Source organism: Antrostomus carolinensis, unplaced genomic scaffold, assembly GCF_000700745.2.
Source record: "Antrostomus carolinensis isolate BGI_N321 unplaced genomic scaffold, ASM70074v2 scaffold10244, whole genome shotgun sequence".
Classification (NCBI taxonomy): Eukaryota; Metazoa; Chordata; class Aves; order Caprimulgiformes; family Caprimulgidae; genus Antrostomus; species Antrostomus carolinensis.
In genome coordinates, this window is record NW_010312807.1 from 530 (window position 1) to 19,898 (window position 19,369).

The 19,369-nt window shown below is 43.5% G+C and overlaps 1 protein-coding gene across 1 annotated transcript; it reads left to right on the forward strand.

Annotated features, from left to right (window-relative positions):
* Positions 1-1,153: 1,153 nt before the first annotated feature.
* LOC104524301 (protein spire homolog 1-like) lies at positions 1,154-19,030 on the forward strand. Its single transcript, XM_029084780.1, has 16 exons — positions 1,154-1,394; positions 2,190-2,221; positions 2,705-2,869; positions 3,596-3,721; positions 4,009-4,074; positions 7,070-7,231; positions 9,945-10,013; positions 10,501-10,630; positions 11,128-11,252; positions 12,692-12,767; positions 13,255-13,406; positions 14,555-14,686; positions 16,017-16,081; positions 16,926-16,953; positions 17,346-17,488; positions 18,618-19,030. The coding sequence occupies exons 1-16, from the start codon at positions 1,154-1,156 to the stop codon at positions 18,787-18,789; spliced, it is 1,884 nt and encodes a 627-aa protein (XP_028940613.1). The 3' UTR covers positions 18,790-19,030.
* The last annotated feature ends 339 nt before the right edge of the window (positions 19,031-19,369 follow it).

The window sequence follows — 19,369 nt, forward strand, 5'->3', positions numbered from 1 at the left end:
ATAAGACAAATGAGCCTACATACCAGAGAGAAGCCAAGCCTACTAGAGAACAATGCTAGCAAGGAAACAGGAGGATTCTCAAGGCCAGATCAGTGCATCCTGACTCTGCTGACTGAGTTACAAAGACAGGGTTAATTATCAACAACCTAAGTAACATATGCATTAGATTTACTAAAATAGGTAGGCATTGCATGAATATTCATACATCTGATGTATATAACGAACATGCTTTTGTCTTTCAGTGTGCATGTTAGGAGGAGAAATCCCCCACACACCCAGTGCTGTAATAAACCAATGTCAGCTTTTTAAACTATCATTTGGTTTGGAGAGTTTTCTTGGCTACAATTTTGGGTAACGTCACTGTGGCAGCAACAGAGTTCTTCGGGGGACAACCCCTGTCACAAGCCATGCAACTGTCCCCTCCCAGCACACGCACACAGCCCAAGGTGCAAGAAAAGCTGGGTAACTCACGGGAATTGCAAAAACCGGGACAACACCACTGTCAATTCCTGTCAACGTTTTCAACGAGGAAGGGCCTTGCTGCCCCTGCCCTGGGTGCCCACCCAGCCTGCCTGGTCCCAGCTGTTGGAATTGGCTGTGGCAGAGCCAAAGGGTCGAGGCCAGGCAGGAGTGGGGCCTTTGGTGGATGCAGGTGCCCTATGGAGTTGATTGCTGTCATGTGTTAGTGCTCCCAGAATGGTTTCCCATCCAATAGATTGAATTTTTGTAGTTTTCCACGAGTTCTTCTCCCCTGCATGTAAGATATTACTTCATGCCTGCTTCCCTCACTGCCTCCAGTTGGATGTTCTCTTTTCTTACCTGCCAACATTGGTATTCCCATTAATATATTTGTTAGAAACAATTGAGTTAAATTGAGCATGGATTTTGTACAGTCCTATCATCTCTTTAGTTTCCCTTTTGTTGTATACCTTCTGTTTTCTTTGAAGGAATCTCATACAAATACAGATTAAAGTGGTGTCCCTTTAAAAGGATAGAGCAAAATTAGCATTAATGGTTGCACCTGTAGGGGAGAGAGGTGAGAGCAAACCAAGAGGCAGAACTGATAAAAGGCTGCTGTGAGCACTTACCTGTCCTGGGAAGAGAGGTGGTAAGCTTCCTAGGCTGAGAGTGGAGGTCAGAGGTAAAAGTGAGAATGGAGTCTCCATGGTGTGAGCAAGGGATCACAAAGGTTTCTCTAGCTGAGATTCTGAGGTGTTTTGAACATCCTATAAGTGAGGAGCAAGCCTGGGCTATCTGCTTTCAGTGTTGCCGTAAAATGGAGCTGTTGGCTCAGGGGCCGTACCCGCCACTCCATTCTGTGTTCATAAAAGGTCCTGGAAGCATCTTCATCCATGCTGATGGTACTGCTTCCTTCAAGGTGTACCACAAGTCTGGTAAGCGCATAGGTAGCTGTGGGTGTCAAGAGCTGTTCCTATAATGGGCTGAAATGTGGAGACAAAGTGGGAAAGTTTGTTGTTTCTTTCTGCCTGTTGTTTTGTTGGGTTTTGGTTTGGTTTTTTCCCCCCCTCTCCTCTCTCTGTATGTAGTTACGAGGCTATTCTGCTGCCTATACTTCATTTCAAAGGGCTGTAGATGAGTGGTAATACAGATGTATGGCCTACTAATTTTTCTAATGGTGCTCTAATGAGTCATTTGGTTCTAGGGAATAGCTGGGATGGAAGTTTGTCACCACTTTAGTTATTTGAAATAAATAGTCTGAGGTTTTTTCATATGTCCTGCTCTGTTCATCTTCCAATGTATGGCTCCTTTGTTACAATAACTCTCACCACATATCTATGATTGACAGTTTCCCTTTTTTGTCACTGTGTGTAGCCAGCAAATGCCAACAAGCTTTGTTTTATGCACTGCTGCAGAGGTCAATGCTAGGCTGACTCTTCAGGGACAAGAGCAAGTAATAAAGAATTAAAATAAAGATCCAGTGCCTTCCCTGTGGTTAGGTACATATTAGCAAACAAAAAATACCCAGCAGCTGTTAGTTTGGGGCTAATGCTCACAATAGGAAAAATATACTGTGTTGCTTTCCAGGAGTCTCCAAATATAGGCCTACTTTCCCCTGGTGTAACTGATATTAGTCAGAGGGGTTTGTTACCTTATAACAGCTTATAAAAGCTGTTTATCAATGCCCATGTGCTTATCCTTCTCCCCATCCCCTATTTTTTCCCTTTCAGATGTTAGCAGCATTCAGCAGTCAGAGGACAAGGTAAGCCTATGCCTTTACCTTTGTATGTGTGCAGGTACAATGCTGCTGTAGTAGAAGGTGAGCTCAGGAGATGCAGATGTCTTTGGAAACTATTGAGGTGCTTAAATTTGCTGTTCCCTATGAGAGTGAGTCTGTCCCCTGCAATCTGGAAAATGAAACAAAATGCTAGGACTGAACTCCAGTAAAACAATAGGACTGGGAAACAATGTGCACAGATACTGCCTACTGCGGAATAGCCCACAGTCTTTTTGTCTTAATAACAGATAACATAAAGGTGTTAGATAAGGCCATTTAAAAATCATGTTTAGGGAGTATCTCAGGCTCCATGATGAGGATCTATCTGCCTTTTGGGCCCCTCTCATCCTGAGAGATGTGTTCAGCCCTGAGGGGCAGTGGAGGGGTATGAGCATGGCTGGGAAGTGAGAGCCGTGAGGTTCTCCACAATGCTTTGTGCTGCACTGTGTCCTTGTGCTCTGTCTGCAGCTGCTGGAATACTTGGGAGTGGTGATCTATGAAGCCCTGGACTGGGGAATTGACAGCCAAGTGGAGCGGGAACTAAGTGATCCTTTGGAGAAATTGCTGTGCCTCATGTTGAAACTGGATGATGAGGCAATGAAACCAGCAGTCACCCTGCAGGATGTTATCAAGGTTTCCTTCTTCCCACTTAGTAAATATAGCAGCTTTAGAGGAGTTGATGGAATAATGCTGTTACCCAAGGGGCAAGGCCATTTCCAGGAAAAAACTGGGTGGCTTGTTGGAGGACATAGAGGGAGCACATGGCTTTCCCATCAGAGGGAAAAGGCAAAACCATCTTTGATCCACACAGATGCTTGTGGAAAAGAATTAAGAAGGAAGGCTGAATGAAATCCTTCTGTACATAGTCTCTAAATTGGATAACTAGAAGACTGGATATTGAAAAAAGTAACTTGTCCATAGTATTCAGTTTCTGCAAGAGCTGGGATCTGAATGTCTCAACTCAAACAAATATTTTCCTCTCAGACGTAATCTAAAGGCATGAGAAACTTTCTATCCCTCAGTCTGATCAGGGTAGGAGAAAAGAACACAACAAGTGACTCCACCTGCTATGTTTTGTTGTGCTTTGTCTGCACTGGAGGCTTCCCCTTCCAGGTATTTATTTCAAAGCACACTTTTTGGAGAACGAGATATATAAATTAGACAGCTACTTACATTATTGTACATATAGGATTGGGCATCTTGCTTCTTTGTTCATCTGCAACTGCAATAGGAAAAAAAAAAGATAGGAGCTGTGAGGAAGATGGTTTTTAACCATGGCTTGAAAAAATTGAATCTTGCTTTATTCCTACCATGTCTTTTCATTTCAAGACCTCTTTTAAATAGTTGCACTTCTTTCAGGCCTGTGAGGAGCACCTGTCCAGGCCTTCTGATGCTACCAGCAATTATGAAATGACCTGTAGGAGTCTGTTTACTGAATATATGGAAATTCATAAGCTTGTGACCATCATCCAGACCTCCAAAGAGGTACATTTGGGATCACTCCTTAGCTGCTATTCCTTTTACCTTCATACACTCACTTAGTTCTAAAGTAACCTTCCCACTGCACTAGAAATGGAGTACCTAGCTGAAGGTCTATTTTAATTATGTGAAAGGCTACTGTCTCTGCACCATATTAGTAATTTATTGTAACTTTGGAAAGTCTGGGTGTTTGGGGCTTCTAGGCTTTTCAGATGAACATTAGTAATTTGTACTGGATAGATAGGAAATCGGTGAACAGTGCAAGGTAATGACCTTATGTGCTTCCTTCTCAGAGTCTAAGAAAAATGGATGTGGAAGATGTGGTGGAAAATCCCCTTCGGAAGAAGGAAAAACACTGGGTAAGGGACTGAATCCCTTCATTATGGAGGGTTGGGGTTTTTGTCTAGCTGGGCTCTCTGAGGCTTTCCATTGACCCTTCCATTAAAAGTACAGCTTGAACACAGAAAAAACAGAACTAGGTTGTTCAAGAGCTTAAGCAGTTAGACTTGCCTGCAAAACAAGCTGGGGAGTGAACTTGAAGCTAAACTATTTAATGTGTTAACCTCATGTGGACATTTATCCTACACAAAAAGTGTCTTTGTGGTTCAACTTAAACCAGTTCTAAAAATGAAGTTGGAGGCAGTGTTTGGAATAAGTGTCCACAAGTGTCCACTCAGGCTGTTTCTTTCTTCAACTGAACCCGAGACTCCAGCTCTTGGCAGGAACTGACACTTGCCAAAAACAATCTGTTCCTTTCTTGTAGCTGGACTGAAAACTCCCAGGAAACTCTTCTGTTGTTGGTAGTACTGGGGTGGACTAGTTCACTCTTATTATGTGGAATCTGTGCTGGTTCAGGGCTGGAGGGGACTGAAGGCCAGTAGCTCCATCCATTTGTGGTTGTGCAGCTCCAGCAGCTCAAAGGAGTGAAGGAGAGTGAGGTTGGAGATATAGCTCCTACCTTCTGCTCACTGCCTTTCTTGTCCTTCCATAGATCTTGGACTGTGTGCTTCGGGCAGAGAAAGCAACTTATTCTGTTCTTTTCAAGGCCCTACACAGTCAGGGCTCAACCAGAAACAAATAGTTCTTCTGGCTGGAGCTCAGCCCAGCATAAACAAATGCACTGTAGTCTGGAGTCTGTGGAGACAAACGGCAAGCCCCGAGAGACTTGTGGACTTGCTCCCTTTGTCTAAATAGCACTTGCTTTGAAGCGTGCTCAAACTATTCGTATGAAAATGTTTGTGAAATGTGTGTTTGGGCATATTCTCAATTTTGTGATCTATTAAAATAAACTGGCAAGCTATCTCAAACCACAAACTCATCAACTGCTGTAGCTCTTTTCTGCAGGGAATACATGAATAAATACATGGGCTCTGCCGTGTGGCCTGAAGGCCAGTGTATTTGGCCTCTGCTCCTTCAGGAGACATGAATTCCAAAAGCAGGATGTTTGTTGCAAATACTCTGCCGCTAGTTTCCAAGTCCCTAAGCACCAGTTGATTGCATTGCTCTGACAAACTCTTGAGTTTAAAATAATCAGGATGCCAACTACACTGGGATCCCACAGATAAAAGCTGATGCCTTGAGTGGTGCCAAGCAGCCAGTGCTTTCTGTGGACCACACTTTTTCATGTTGACTGCTATGAAACAGGCCATCTGAAACACAGACCACGGCCTGACGGTGTGCAGGGTTATGCAGTTTTAGCAGAGCTTATCTGTACATGTCACAAGGCAATCTTCACCTTGAAATCTAAGCAGTGAGACCTCTTAGGAACACAGCTGTCTTACCACTCACCTGTTGAACTGAATGCAATGGGTTTGGAGTGCTGTAGCATCTGCTGTTGTATTGCACAGGTGTGGGAAGTTTATGCAGATTTTGACCATAAATGGGATGGGCCAAGTAGAATAATTGCAGTGATCTAGTTAGTAGGGAAAGTATGAGTGGTGATGATGTCACCTACATCTGAAAAATGTTTTGGGTGTACAAGTTGCTCTGAAATGGCCAGCTGAAGGTGATTCTTGTCCTGAAATTAATGTGGCAATATTACAGTACAAAAGTTTCTCTTCAGGTCATATCTTTCAGTCAAGTCCTGTCACTCTGTGAGAGTGCAAGTGGCTCAGGATAAGCTATTTCGTCTTTCAGTCAAGTCCTGTCACTCTGTGAAATACAACTCTAGAGAGTGCAAGTGGCTCAGGATAAGCTATTTCAAAGGTCTCTAATACTGACTGGTTTGCCCAGACACTTTTGTATGTTCTCCTACACAACAAATATAGCCAATTTGCACAGAGAATTTTGTATGTTCTCCTACACAACAAATATAGCTCAGGAGATATTACTAGTATATGGTCGTTCTCTGACAGTGCTAGTTATCTGGAGCTGAGGTATGACTGTACCAAAGCCACACTAAAACAATTCACCAAAAAAATCCATCTCCTTGAAGGCATCTATCAGTCAGAACTTGCATAAGACTGTTCTGATATTATACCAAGATATCTGAAGTGATAAGTTGAGAGAAGATGCTTCATATTGTAAGTGGAAAAGGAGAAGTCTAAGTCAGAAGCTTTGTTCTGAGGCAGTTTTCTAAAGTGTTTTGCTTCCCTTTCTCTGTTTATAATACAATCACTTGTTCTTACTCAATTTGCCTTTGGGATCCAGATAAGCTGTTGACTTAGCACTTCCATGACAATGTTGTCTAAACATGCTATTGAGTTGATTATTTTTTTTCCTGTCTTTAACTTTTGTTGGGTTATATTACATGCCTGAGCATCCTCAGATATAAATACAGGAACAGGATGAGCAGGTGTCAGTTATCAGCTTGTGTCTCCAGGCTGAAACTGCTAACATACGCTGCTGTCAAGGTTAAAGTATGAGATCCCTTTCCCCTTGTCTTCCTCTTTTGTCTGTGGGCCCTTCAACCCTTGGTTTCTGAAAGTTCAGAGGATTTTAATGATAAGATTTGGGATTTGAATCCTAGTTTTTTCTAGGGTCCAATAATATGAAAAAATTCTGGCACATGGAACACTTGCAGGAAGAAGCTGTTCAAGAAAATGGGTCTAGCTACCTGGCAGCAAAAGCTGTGTTTTGCTGAAGTACATTCATAAAGTTAATGACAAAATTCAGGAATGAACCTGGCAAGCCCACTGCCAGATCTCTCATTGTAAATAACTTCTGCAGAGAGAAGCAATTCTCTGTTCTGGTCTGTGCCCTGATCTCCAAGTGAGTTGAAGTAGGTGTTAAGAACGTGCTTCTGTGTTTCTCAATGACTTCAGTTGCTAAGAGTGCCCTATTACACGGAGGGAGGGAATGCTGCTCCGTGCATGGTAGCCAGCTGTTGACTTGGGCTTTACTCCTTTCTCCTAGGCATCCCTGTGGCCCAACGTCATCCGTGAACTGCAGAACGGTGTGAGGCTGCACAAGGCTGCTGAGCGACCGCAGCGTCACGCGCCTCCAAAAGAAAGTATCCGCTCTCCCTATGAATTACTTTTGGATGATATTCAGCACAAGAGATACACCCTTCAGAAAGTGAGTGACTAGAGTCAAGGGGCAACTCTGAAACCATCTGTTCTACTTTATTTCTAAGCATTATCTGTTGAGAGCTCTTCTCCAAAAGCCTTTCCTCTAAGGTACTTCCAAGTCCAGAAGTGTAATGTTCTCCCTTTCAGCTGCAGCTCAGCTTTAGATCACCCTGTTTGTCCACCCAAGTGCTTCATTTCCAGTAGCATTTTAATTTGGGGATAGCAAAACTTTCATGAAGCTGGGTAAACCTTTTCCCCCTCCAGTCAGCCACTCCCTTCCCTGGAGCAAGTACGCTGCCTTGCACACAACAGTTTCATGAAACAGATCCTTGCCTGCTTATTTTTTCCACCTTGGATGCTTGTGTTCTCTCAGGCTCCTTAAGCAGAGCTGTGCCTGGCATCTCGTACTAGTTTCCTTGCCTTCCTGGATGTTGTGGGATGTGTGCAAGTGCAAAGTACTTTTGAGAGAGTCCTTTGCTCAGCCTCAGGCAGAGGCCTCTAAGCAGTGTACGTGAGCTACTGCAGGAGTGTAGTCAGGGTAAAAAAAGCCTGGGGTTTAGGAGTTGATGTATGAAATGATGTGCGGCCAGCTCCCTTTCTACAATCAGGATCATGAAAAGCTCTTTGAACTCATCCTAATGGAGGAAATTCAATTTCCGTGCGCTTTGTCTCCTGAAGCAAAATCTCTCGTCAGGTTTGCTGAAGAAAGATCCTAAGCAAAGGGTAGGTGGTGGTCCTGATGATGCCAAGGAGGTTATGCAGCACAAATTCTTTGCTGGCACTGTTTGGCAAGATGTATACGAGAAAAAGCTTGTACCTCCATTTAAGCCACAAGTTACATCTGAAACAGATAGAAGATACTTTGATGAAGAATTTACAGCACAGATGGTAGCAATCACTCCTCCTGACCAATATGACAGCATGGATTGTGTAGATAAGGAGAGAAGACCTCATTTTCCTCAGTTCTCCTATTCAGCCAGTGGAACCGCTTAATGTTTTGCAATGCTTTCCCATTCAGAAACAAAACAGACTGCATTTTGGGGACCTTACTTCACTGGACACTAGAGAACTTTCTATATTATCTGAATTACAATACTGTGTTTGTATTACAATTTAGGTGAATTTGTAGGAAGCCTCACAGATTCTGTATTTAAAACAATTCTTTGATGCATTTTTGAGAAGGATACCCTCTTCCAGGGGCAGCTGCTGTGCTGACTCAAGTGGTAGGGGCTTCCAGCAATGTGGATGGTTGGTGAAGATGACCAGGTACAAAAATGTCTGGGGTGCCTCTAAAGGCTTGTGATGCTGTTTGCTTGCTGCAGCTTGAGCCGGGGATGATGGGCAGAACTAAAACACTGGCATAAGGCTTTGTGGCATTGGCGTGCTTTGCAAACAGACGTCTTGGCAGAAGATGAGACACAACTCTACTTGTAATAAAGAGCGGTATTTTTAAAATTGAAAACTTTGCATACTGCACTAGACATCAGCCTTTTTTCTCTGTGTTGGTGCTGCTAGAGTGCAGCAGGTTTAAAAGCCTCAGCTAAACCATGCACCTCTATAAAACCCCAGCTCTTGCTTTTCTGGACTGTGGTTCCATCCTTCAGATAAGGCTGTGACATTTCTCTGGAGATGAGACCTTGATTGATGTATAAATGAATAGTAGCAGAAAGGAACGATAAATCATAACTACTTGTGTTCCTTGCAGTGTACTGTGTATCAATGCACTGTGCAGTACAGAACTGTAACTCCAGGTGGCAGGATGAACTGGGTATTTATTTTCTTTTAAAACCCCTTTTTTTCTGTGGTCCAGGAGAAGCACCAACATGTCTGAAGAGTAGTAGTCAGAAATGCTAGAAGAAAGCATAGAGAGCTATTGCTCAGGCCTTTGTGAAGGCTCTTAAACAGAGGATTTCCACATCTGCAAAGGTATTTTAAAGCTTCTCTAGCAAACAGTGGTCTGATTTGCAAATGAATGAGAGCATAGCTAGTGTGGGAAGCTGATGTTCTACCTGCACTCCCATGTGTTCTGAAGTTTTACACACAGGGAAAGTAAATAGCGTAGTCTCAAAGTAAGAATAAGTGAACAAGGCAGCTGAAGACATGCATGTGCAACTTGGCTTTTTGTCAGTTTTCCCCTGTGCAGCCAGCACAGGGCTTGCTGAGGGAGGCAGCCTGCCTCACATGAATACCTGCCCTGCAGTTTTGTCTTGCTATTGTTCCTAGGCTATGTAGGGCTGTAAGCCAGTCTCTGTGACTCTAGCTTAGGCATACAGCTGCCTGCTGCTACAGTTCTTGTTACAGTCTTGTTAACCCATTCAGTTACTCTCCTCCCTGGAGCTGAGTTCTCACTGACAAATGTGATGTGACCATGGTGCTTGTCAGGATCACTCCTGACATTAAAATCTGAGTACAATGTTTTCCAGTGGCTCCTCAGAGCAGTTCATGAGTTGTTGGGGCCAGAAGGCTGTATGTTTCTTGTGTGGGCCCCACAGGGCTGTACAGTGCTTCTGATTGCCTCTAGTTTATTGGAGAAAAATCAGTCTCTACCAAAAACTCACGTAAGTAAACCTCATAATTCTGCACTTCCCATCTCATGCCTTTTGTCATGCCTTCCTCACCTCCCAAATCCTGACTTGAGTCATTCACTGTGTCACTGAATGGGAGGGTGTACCAGGAGTAGAGAAACAACTATTGCTTAAGCATTGCTACTGCTCTTTCAGGTGATCATCAAGCAAAACCAGAGGACCCTCAAAGTTGATGCAGCTGCTCCCACACCTCATCTAAAACCTGTAAGTGACCTGGTGCTGCATCTAATGATAGCAAACCACGATGATTCTGGAGATGACAGGACAGTTTCTAGGAGTACAGAGCCTTAGCTATATATGCCTCAGCTACTGATTTGGATTTGGGAGGGGGATATATTAATCACACTTAACTTTTGGGCAGACCCTTCTGCCAAAACATGGGGTTAGGAAAATGGGAGGTGACATCTTTACAGGATAAAAATGATCAATCTCCCTATGTCCTCTACCGTTCTTCCATTTTGAGGTCCTGAAAGTACTCCTGGAGTTCTTGGTTTCAAATTTGAGAGTTGCTAAAGCATTCCACTATGCATGTTCTAAAGGTTTTCTTGTGTCTCTCTTGTGGGCAAGGCCTGGTGCCTTCTTGAGTGAGAGGCACTTTTAAAATGGTGCCATTGCTGAAGGAGTAGTTCTGTCACCAGTGGTCTCCTCACCCTATCCAGTGGCTCTTTCTGGTGCTATGCTGTGCCTGCAGGTGCTGGAGAGGAAGCTGAAGGAGTGTGTGCCATTGGAGTCCAGCTGGCATGAACAACTCATGGCAGAAATAAAACGACCACAGAAGCTTCAGTCAGCAGCAGCAAGGGAAAATGAGAGCAGACCCAAAGGTACCTGCTACAAAGTGACCTATCAATCATACGAGTTAAGTCAGTGTTGATTAAAAATAATGGATGGCCTTTGAAATGAAAGTTCACTTATCTCTTCCATAGCATGTACAATACAGGGGAGGAGGGAATGCAGATTTTGTGTCAATAGAGGTGGTATGGCATAAGAATAGTTCTTCCTATTAAATCTGTTTGTGGCTTATTAAGACTCAGAAGATGTTTCAACTTACCATTTGGGTTTTTTAGGGATGTTCAAATTTGTTTGCTCACTAAGTGAGAGAACAAGATTTTGACCATCACCTAAAACTAAAACATTATGTAACTACCAGGACAAGGTAGTTGTCTAGTTAGACAGTTAGCAGACTACCTAGTAGACTAGTTAGTCTAGCCAAATCTGAAATTCTGATGTATGGGTATCAAATGTGTTATTTTCTTGTCACAGCACAGTATCTTATCTTGTCTGTGTGTATGTGGTTTTTTGTTCCCCCTCTTCCCTGCAGAAATGCTTGTGACACCAAATGTTGCCTTGAAGTCTCCAAGTGATTGTTTCTTAACTCTCCAAGATGCCAGTACCAAGCTTAAAATTGTCAATGCTAAAACACAGCAGCTGGGACCAGGAGTTCAGGTAAGGCTCTAAATGAAAGGACTCTGTAGAGGCACAAGTACTTCAGGCACTAGATCTGCACACACACACAGCCTGGAATGTCAGGTTGCAATCCTAGTGTGGGCAACCTTGTCTCTCGAAAGTGAACAAATGTGGTACTATTAGATTCACTGAAGTCCTTTCCTCACAGAAGCTCATGCCATAGAATCATAGAATCACAGAATGGTTTGGGTTGGAAGGGACCTTAAAGATCATCTAGTTCCAACCCCCCCTGCCATCAGCAGGGACACCATATTTAAACACTTCTTTTTGTGGCATGACTGCAGCCTGTAGAACCAAGGTCTGCTCTGGTCTCTTAAAACTAGATCCTGCAGAAGTTTTAATATGCCAATTATGGCCACTATGGGTCAGAACTATTCCCACTCTGATCTCACAGTGAGGCATTTGATGCTAGATGCATTGATGTATTTGCATTTCATGTGGTATGCGAGCTTGTGGAAAGAAAACTTAATGATTTATTTTCAGGAAGCAACCTTACTGGTGAATTTCCACTCTTCTGATTGTGGAGCAATTTCAGGAGCACCATTTTTCAATAAACCATGATACATAGTCTTTGGGTTCTTTAACTCCTGGATTGATCATTAAAAGTTTGACTGCTTGGTTCTGGAGTTCAGTCTGAGCATATTCAGAAATTCTGTGGAACAGAACTTAAGCCCTAACAAATCATGTCTAGCACAGATGCGCTGGCATACAAACAGGAATCTGTTTTCTGTAAACATTTTTGTCTGAAATGCTGTTGCTTAACTGAGGAGAACGGATATGAATTAATAAAAACAGAAAATCTTAGCTATATTTGCACAAGTCTGCTATTTGTAGGAATGTTCAGCATTTGAGAACCCTGTGGTGGATGCATTACTGCTAAACTAGAAGGACCTTCAAATGGAGACTAATGTAATCAAATTTGTTTTCTGCTTTTCTAGAGAAGCTAGAAACAATGCTGTTGAGATACAGCATTAGGCTTGAGTTGAGTTAGTAGGGCACAGTCTTTTGAACTGTTCTCCAGTGTTGCTACATGTGAGCTGGAGCCAAGAAAATGGTTCCAGTGTACTCTGACAGTTGTATAGGGAGGATTTTGTGAAGTTGCTTCCTGAACAGATGAAATTTGGGGACTAGTACCTGCATTAAACTTAAGTGAGAGAAAGAACAGATGAATTTGAAATTTCACTAGCTTGGCTGGATCTTCCTGGTTGTGGTGGGAATTAACTTGTTATTACCTCTTGGAATATAAAGTTGCTGAATGTGCCACATTGATTTCTCTCTCTCCACTCCACTTTTGGCTGAGCCTTGAACATTTCTGGTCAGTCCTGGGTATGCTGGGAATTGTTTAGCAGCAGCACTTCTGAAGAAGTGGGCTAGGTGTCTCTTGTATGCAGCTTAAGAATATGTCCTCTGTTCTACAGGAAACTACTCCCAAGCTACCTTCCAGCACCTGGCTTGCCTCAACCACGTCATCAGCAGTATCCTCCAACTGCACAGGTCAGTCTACTTGTAGCTGCACATCTAAACCAGGTGAAGTACAGTCAGTGGCCTGCTGGGTTCCCAAAGACTTAGGTTGGGCTCACTGCACACTTTCTCTCTGATGACCTGAAGATGCTTTACAGGAGAAGCTCCAACATGAAGTAATGAGTCTGGGGAGATGCCCTTAGAAAACCATTCCTCCACTGTTGACTGAAGCTTGCATAGCTCCTGCAGCTTCAAAACAATGATAGCATGTCTCCAAAGGCCTGATTGGAATTCACAGTAAAAGCTAAATGAGCGTTTTGAAGGTTCAAGAAGAAAGTGCACCACTTGATTTTATTAAACTAAATGGTGCTAATGAAGCCTCATCACTGCCTACTGACAAACATAATTACTGTAACCTTCAGAAGGCAGTGTAGTGCTCTTGAACATTCAGCTTTTGGGTTGAATACTTAGAAGCTGTCAGCTGGTTTTCTGCACCCTAAAACTGTCTCTTCCTATACAGGTCTTGCTGCAAATTGCACATGTCCTCCCATGAGTTTTCCCACAGTAGGAGACATTAAACCTAATGGTTTCCTGAGTGCTGGCCAACAGCAGCTGCCTCCTTACAGAGGAAGGTCCAGATCTTTAGAGAGAGGTCTTCAAAACAAGGAATTTGTAAGTCTGGCACATCAGCTAGCAAGCCTGGTCTGAAACATCTGGTAATGACCAGAGCTTGCACCTTGATCCTTGTGCAAGCAGTACCCATGTTCTGTGGTTTTTACTTTAAGCCATATTATATACTGATCTTAAGTTGGGATATTATTGTCTCCTGGAGGCAGCTTAAAATAAGATTGGATGCTGTAGTGTCCTTGTGGAGACTTCCCTGTTTGAATGATGTGAAATAAAGTTTTTCCTCATACAAGAAGAGAAAAATACCACTGCATTACTTGAAAGTGTCTGTCAAGGCTTCTGCAAGCAGACTGTAGTTGGTGGCACTGTCCTGTTTTCTTCATTCTTTCTAGATTCTGGTATGTTCACAAACATTTGAGCTGCACTAAAGGGAACAAGGGATTGAAAAAATGTAGATAGCACAGCAGCAGTGACTTCTAAATGTATGCAGTACTGAAGTCATATCAGGCTCTGAATGACTGTTGTGGGAGCAATGCTGGGTTTTGTGTGCTTTTGTGCAACATTCTGAATCATGGCCTCACCCTGTTCTGCCCTGACAAGGTGTGCTGTGCCCTTGCCTTCTTCTACATCCCTCCCTGCCTTGCCCTGACAAGCCTCTAAACTAACCATAACTGTATGTGACCTCTTTGTTCAGCAGTGTGGTGGGGGATGCAGGTGGGTTGGGCCCTCCACCTGGGGATAAAAGCACTGTTGGCTCTCCTGGTCAATCACCAGACCATAGCTGCCATTTGTGTGGGGCCAGTAGGTCTTGGGAAAGAGAAGGCAAGATAGCACTGTGCTGTGGAAAGGGATCCTGTACCTAGGAGGGGCCAGGGTGCCATCTGTGCTGTGGTCTCTACCCAAAGGTAGCATTTCCCAGAGACTGGCTCTGGAGATGGTATTAACTGCTGTGGTGCCTGAGGGACCTGCTTCCCTAATGAAGTGTCAGGAAGCTGCTTGAAAACTATAGCAACCACTAAAAGCCTTGCAGTAGTTTCTCTGCTGGTATTGTCCAAGAGTCAACTGATATTTCACTGGCAAAACTGAGTTTTAGGGACAAATGCTTCTGAGCTTTTTGGGACCCAGTTCTGAGGATGATCTCCCCAGCTGCTTCCTTCAGCTTTCTCTGATGCTTAACTTACATCTTTTGATAGGACTGTCCCTTTCCTACCAAGTGGCCATCAACAACCATTGCTGAGCTGATTGGAACCAGATATGCAATGATGATGCTGGAAGGGCAAGGCTTCTTCCAAGGAGCTAGTGATGGTGTCTTTCCAAGAGCAAAGGTATGTTTCCTCTCCTTCTCTTTATGCTGTCTTTGCTTTTTCAAAAGCTGTATGGCTTCATGGCCCTCAGTGCTGAACTGCTGAGGTGCTCTCTGCCTCAGCTTACCCTGTTCATACAGCTGATCTGAGTTTGGCCCTAGGCAGTAAAAATCTTTTAATACTTTTGTGATGATGCCTTCTAATCAAGCTTAAGCTGTGCAAGTTGCCTAGACAGTAACCCAGCCTTTGCTTGATATTTCTTGTCTGTTAATTCCATGCTAGGAGAGCTGACTGCCGTGACTGTTGGCCAGCTCTGAAATCACAAAGTAATTAATTGGGATTTGGTACTGTTAATCAGTGAAGCAAAGGCTCTTAACTCAGGCTCCCATACCTGAGCTGCGCAGACTCAAACCACCTTGCTGAGTGGTCACACAGGTCGGGGAGATGAGGGGGACAGGGAATGACCCGCAGCACAAGACTGTTGGCTGTCCACTCTGCTTCACTGCTGGATTATTCAGAGTCTCCTTTCCAGGGCCTGCTACAACCAGCCCCCCTAGAGCAGAAGTTGTGAGTACAAGCCCTTTGCAACACAGATGTGAGGAAGTTCGTGCTACTTGGCTTAGGGGTCAGCTTCTTGCCCGCACTTATTCAGCAGTATAGACAGAGCCACGGGGTCCTGCTAGCAGAGCTGTGCTACTTCCATAGCCTGGTGCTCCTGAGACTGAATCTTTTTCTTCTCACCTTACTTATCAACCCTGCTTTAACTTGCCTGCTCTCTGACTATTCTAAAATGGTTCTCTTACCCCCTTTGTGTTCTTGCTGCTGAAGTTTTTTTAGCTTTCTCAAGCTCTACTTCTCAAGATAATATCACTTCTGACTGCCAGCTGTGTATGAATGTGTTCTTTTTTATAAAGTTCAAGCGACTCATCAGCTTCCTTATGACTCATTTTTTGCTTCAGGATTGGATTCAAATTTGCCCTGACTTAATCTCTTTGGGATTGCTGCAGTCTACCTCAAAGAATGTCTCTCTTCTTCCCTCTCTCTTAACTAGCTACTGTTACACTCTTGCACAATACAGCTATTGTTTGCTCAAGAGCCTTTTTTTAAACTCCTGTTGTCTGGCAGCTGCCCCAAACCTCTGCATCATAAAAATGCTGGCCTACATGTAAGACTGTTTTTTGCCTTTTTAGCTTTTAATTCCTGTGTCTTTGCTATCCTTTATTGGACCTCTGTTATTGTCTGTGGCTCTAAAGCCTTTAGAAGGTTGGTTTATGTGCTTGCTCTTTGGCAGGCAGTGGATACTCTTGGTACAAAGATATTTCCCATTCACAAGTAACTTTCCTTTCCACAGATCTGTTTCAGCTGCCATAAGCAGATGTTTCTTAAGTGGCCTTACAGCTGTTACCTATGCAGCAGGTGAGCTGGTACAAAAGGACTGAATGAGGAGGGAGAAAAGAGTCAAAGAACAGTACTGACAATACTCAACATTCAGTAGCTGCAGTACTGGATAGGAACAGGTTGCTGAGCCCTTCAGTTTTGCCTTACTGCACAAGCCAGGCTGAAGCGTCTACAGCTGCAGAGGATGTGGAAAAACTTGCCTCTGAAGTGGTATCTCAATTTTAACTCTTAGTAAATTTGGTTATTGCTGGCTTAATACTGTGCAAGTTTTTCAATTTCTCTCAGAGATCACTCTCTGCATTTTGCTCTGAAGATTGGATTTAATTTCAGTCAAGGGCTTGAGCAGGTTCTGGGAGAGGCTCCTCACCAGAATTTTCTGTTGAGGACTGGAAAAGTGAACTCCAGACCCTGTGACTGGAACGGAGTTGGACCTACTTGTGTCCACTTATTTCTCAGAGGTTTTCTGTTCATGGGAGAGGATAAGAGGAACTTCAGGCTCATTAAGGCTCACTTAAATCTATTTGAAGCAGTGGTGAAGCACTGAACTGATTACAAGCAACAAGTAAACAACCACTGGGAACTGAGTAACTGCCTGGTGGTAGTGCTGGGTGAGAAGTAATAAGCATTTGCAGATAAAGCCTTTAAGCTATAGATGCTGACACATTTCAGATGATCTAAATTACCATTATAAATGGAGGGCTAGCAAACTGAATAGGGGAGATCTAAGCTTGCTTGCTTTGCCATCAAGTGATTGTGTCACAATCACAAATTGAGACTCACTTGGGAAGGTCACCCTTAGCTGCAATACTGGTATCTGCTGAGCTTTACTCAAACGATAATGCTGGGAACTTTTTTCTCTTAGTGTTGTCTGCTGTGACTGCTGCATCAAGGCAAGTCTAGTGTTTACAACAGCGTATGGGTTTTTTTACACTTTGTTTTCCCTGCACCTCACCTAGTCATAGGAAGCTTTCCTTCACCCCACTGATACCTCAGATCTACCCTCTAGCTTGTTTCTAACAAAACAGAAGAGGGAATATTACAAGATGCAAAGGCAGCCAGGGTGCCACAGACATCTCTTGTCATACTCAGCTAAAACAACTCTGGTTCCTCTTTCTTTCATCCTGTGTAAAGTGGTTGGGATTACTCTGTGCTCTATTTATACAAGGGTCAGGAAGTTCACTGCAGTAATGTCTATCTTCTAAGTGCACCAATAAATCAACTGCATGCTGAGAAGGAGGATATGTTTCCCTGAGAACTCAGGTGACTTGTGTTGTGATTTTAGATGTCCATGCCCTCCAGAATGTGCGTACATCTCCCACTTCACTTCTTAAAACTTTTGAGACTCTCCAGAGAGGAGGACCCAGCTACTCAAGAGCAGAAGAGCTCAGAGTTGCTGCATGAAATAGAGCACTGGGAGTGTTTTGGGTAAGCTGGGGCAGGGATGTTCTGTTTTTACCTTGGAAGACGTTACCAGTTACTTGTATATGGAAGTCTACAGTCATACAGACAGCAGTATGTAGTAGTATGCTGGCCAGCTGAACGTTATGCTAAATGACTGGTTTAGCCACTGGTCTAGTCCACAATTCTCTGGAAGTATTGTGGATTTTAGATGACTAAAACGGAGGACGTGTGGGTGCTCTCAAACCCATTTTGCTTTTTAGCTATTCAGGTTTCCAACATGGATTCAGAAGTGTCCTTATTAGCCCAGATATAGAAGGTTCCTTGTGACAGCTTCATTTGTATGAGACTTTCCAAACCCTCTTATATTCTATCCCCCACAGATGGGGGTCTGTCACTACAACCCAGGAGTAGTCTATACCTTGAAATAAAACATGCTAATAGTCTCAGGTATAACTGACCAAAGAGTAATGCCACAAATGATTTCTCAGTCTCCCCACACAGATGCGAACACCCTTTCCTTTTTTTCACCCAGAAAGGGAACCATTTCAAAAAGGGTTCTGGGTGGAAAAGACAGACCTTGTGGGTGTAAGTACTCTATCTAGGACTGGAAACATACACTATCTGTTCTCTTATTTCCAAATCATTTATATATTCCACTGGGGGAACAGGTATCTCTTCTCTCTGAAACCATTCTTTAATGTAGCCAAAATAAAGTCACAGTAGTTTCTGGTTCAAAGGCTTGTACTTCAGTTGCCAAAAATCAGAGGCAGTGTTCACTACTGAAGTTACTGTGTGGGGCAGTGGTTTGGTCTCTCTCATAATGAAGGTGTGGCGGAAGAGGTCTGAGCAACTGCATCACTGCCATACTTCAGGATGGCAAGGAAAAAAAATATCCATAACCTTGGATCAACCACAGATGTCCATTAGCCCTTTGGCTGACATACTGTCAATAGAGAGAGGGTGTCAGTAAATGAAGCTGCTCTGGTGCTTAGCTCTCCTCAGTGGAACCGACTGCTTTATTGAACTCATTGCATTTAGCTCAATCACTTACCAGTGTTGGATCAATAGTGGGGGAAGGGTAGGAGAGCACTGTACCCTCTAACAGAAACCTGGGTCAGCTTTCCTGCTTTTCTTTTTCCCTCTCCCACTCCAGTGTGCCTGTTATTTTGGAACCCCATTGCCTAGCACGGCCTCTGTGCTGTTACACAGGGACCATGGCAGACTGGCTGACCGCAGACATCTGTGTGCGATGTGAGCAGTATCTGTTGAACATGGTTTCCAGTCAACAGCGGAGCATCCCTCTCAGGAGAATTTCCTGGCCTTGAACCAAACTGGAATGACTCTACCATACATTTCTCCTTGTAACTTGTTCAGTACCTGAAGTAAATAAAACAGCTTTATGCACCTATTGACATAAAGGCCTGAATAAAAGACCTCCCTGCTGGTTAGTCTAAGCAGGAAGCACAGTTCGTATTTATGTATTGTGAAGTATTATAAAGCCTTGTGGTTTTTAGAACTGTTTTAATTCTTTTATGTGTCTTTGGGCAAAATAAATGTTGAAGCACTATCGCGCCTCTAGCATTTCCTCCTTTGCACCTGCAGTTGTCATTGTTCTGTGGCACTGTTTGCATTCGTTACTGAGAAGACTTTGCCTTATGTAATGAGTACAGGGAAACTTTTAACCTAAAATCTCTATTCCTGAGAAGCTTGGAAAGTGGAGCTCTCAGGTACGTGATCACACCACCATGCATTTTGCAAACACTTGCTCCTTCCTGTTAACTCACTAAAAAGCACTTGACCTCACTGCTCTGATGCATGTAACACTGTAGTGATGGCTGTCAGGCAGGCTGCTCTGTCTCCTTGCTTAGGAAACTGGCTCCTGGTTTGTTTTTTGTCTGTGTGCTG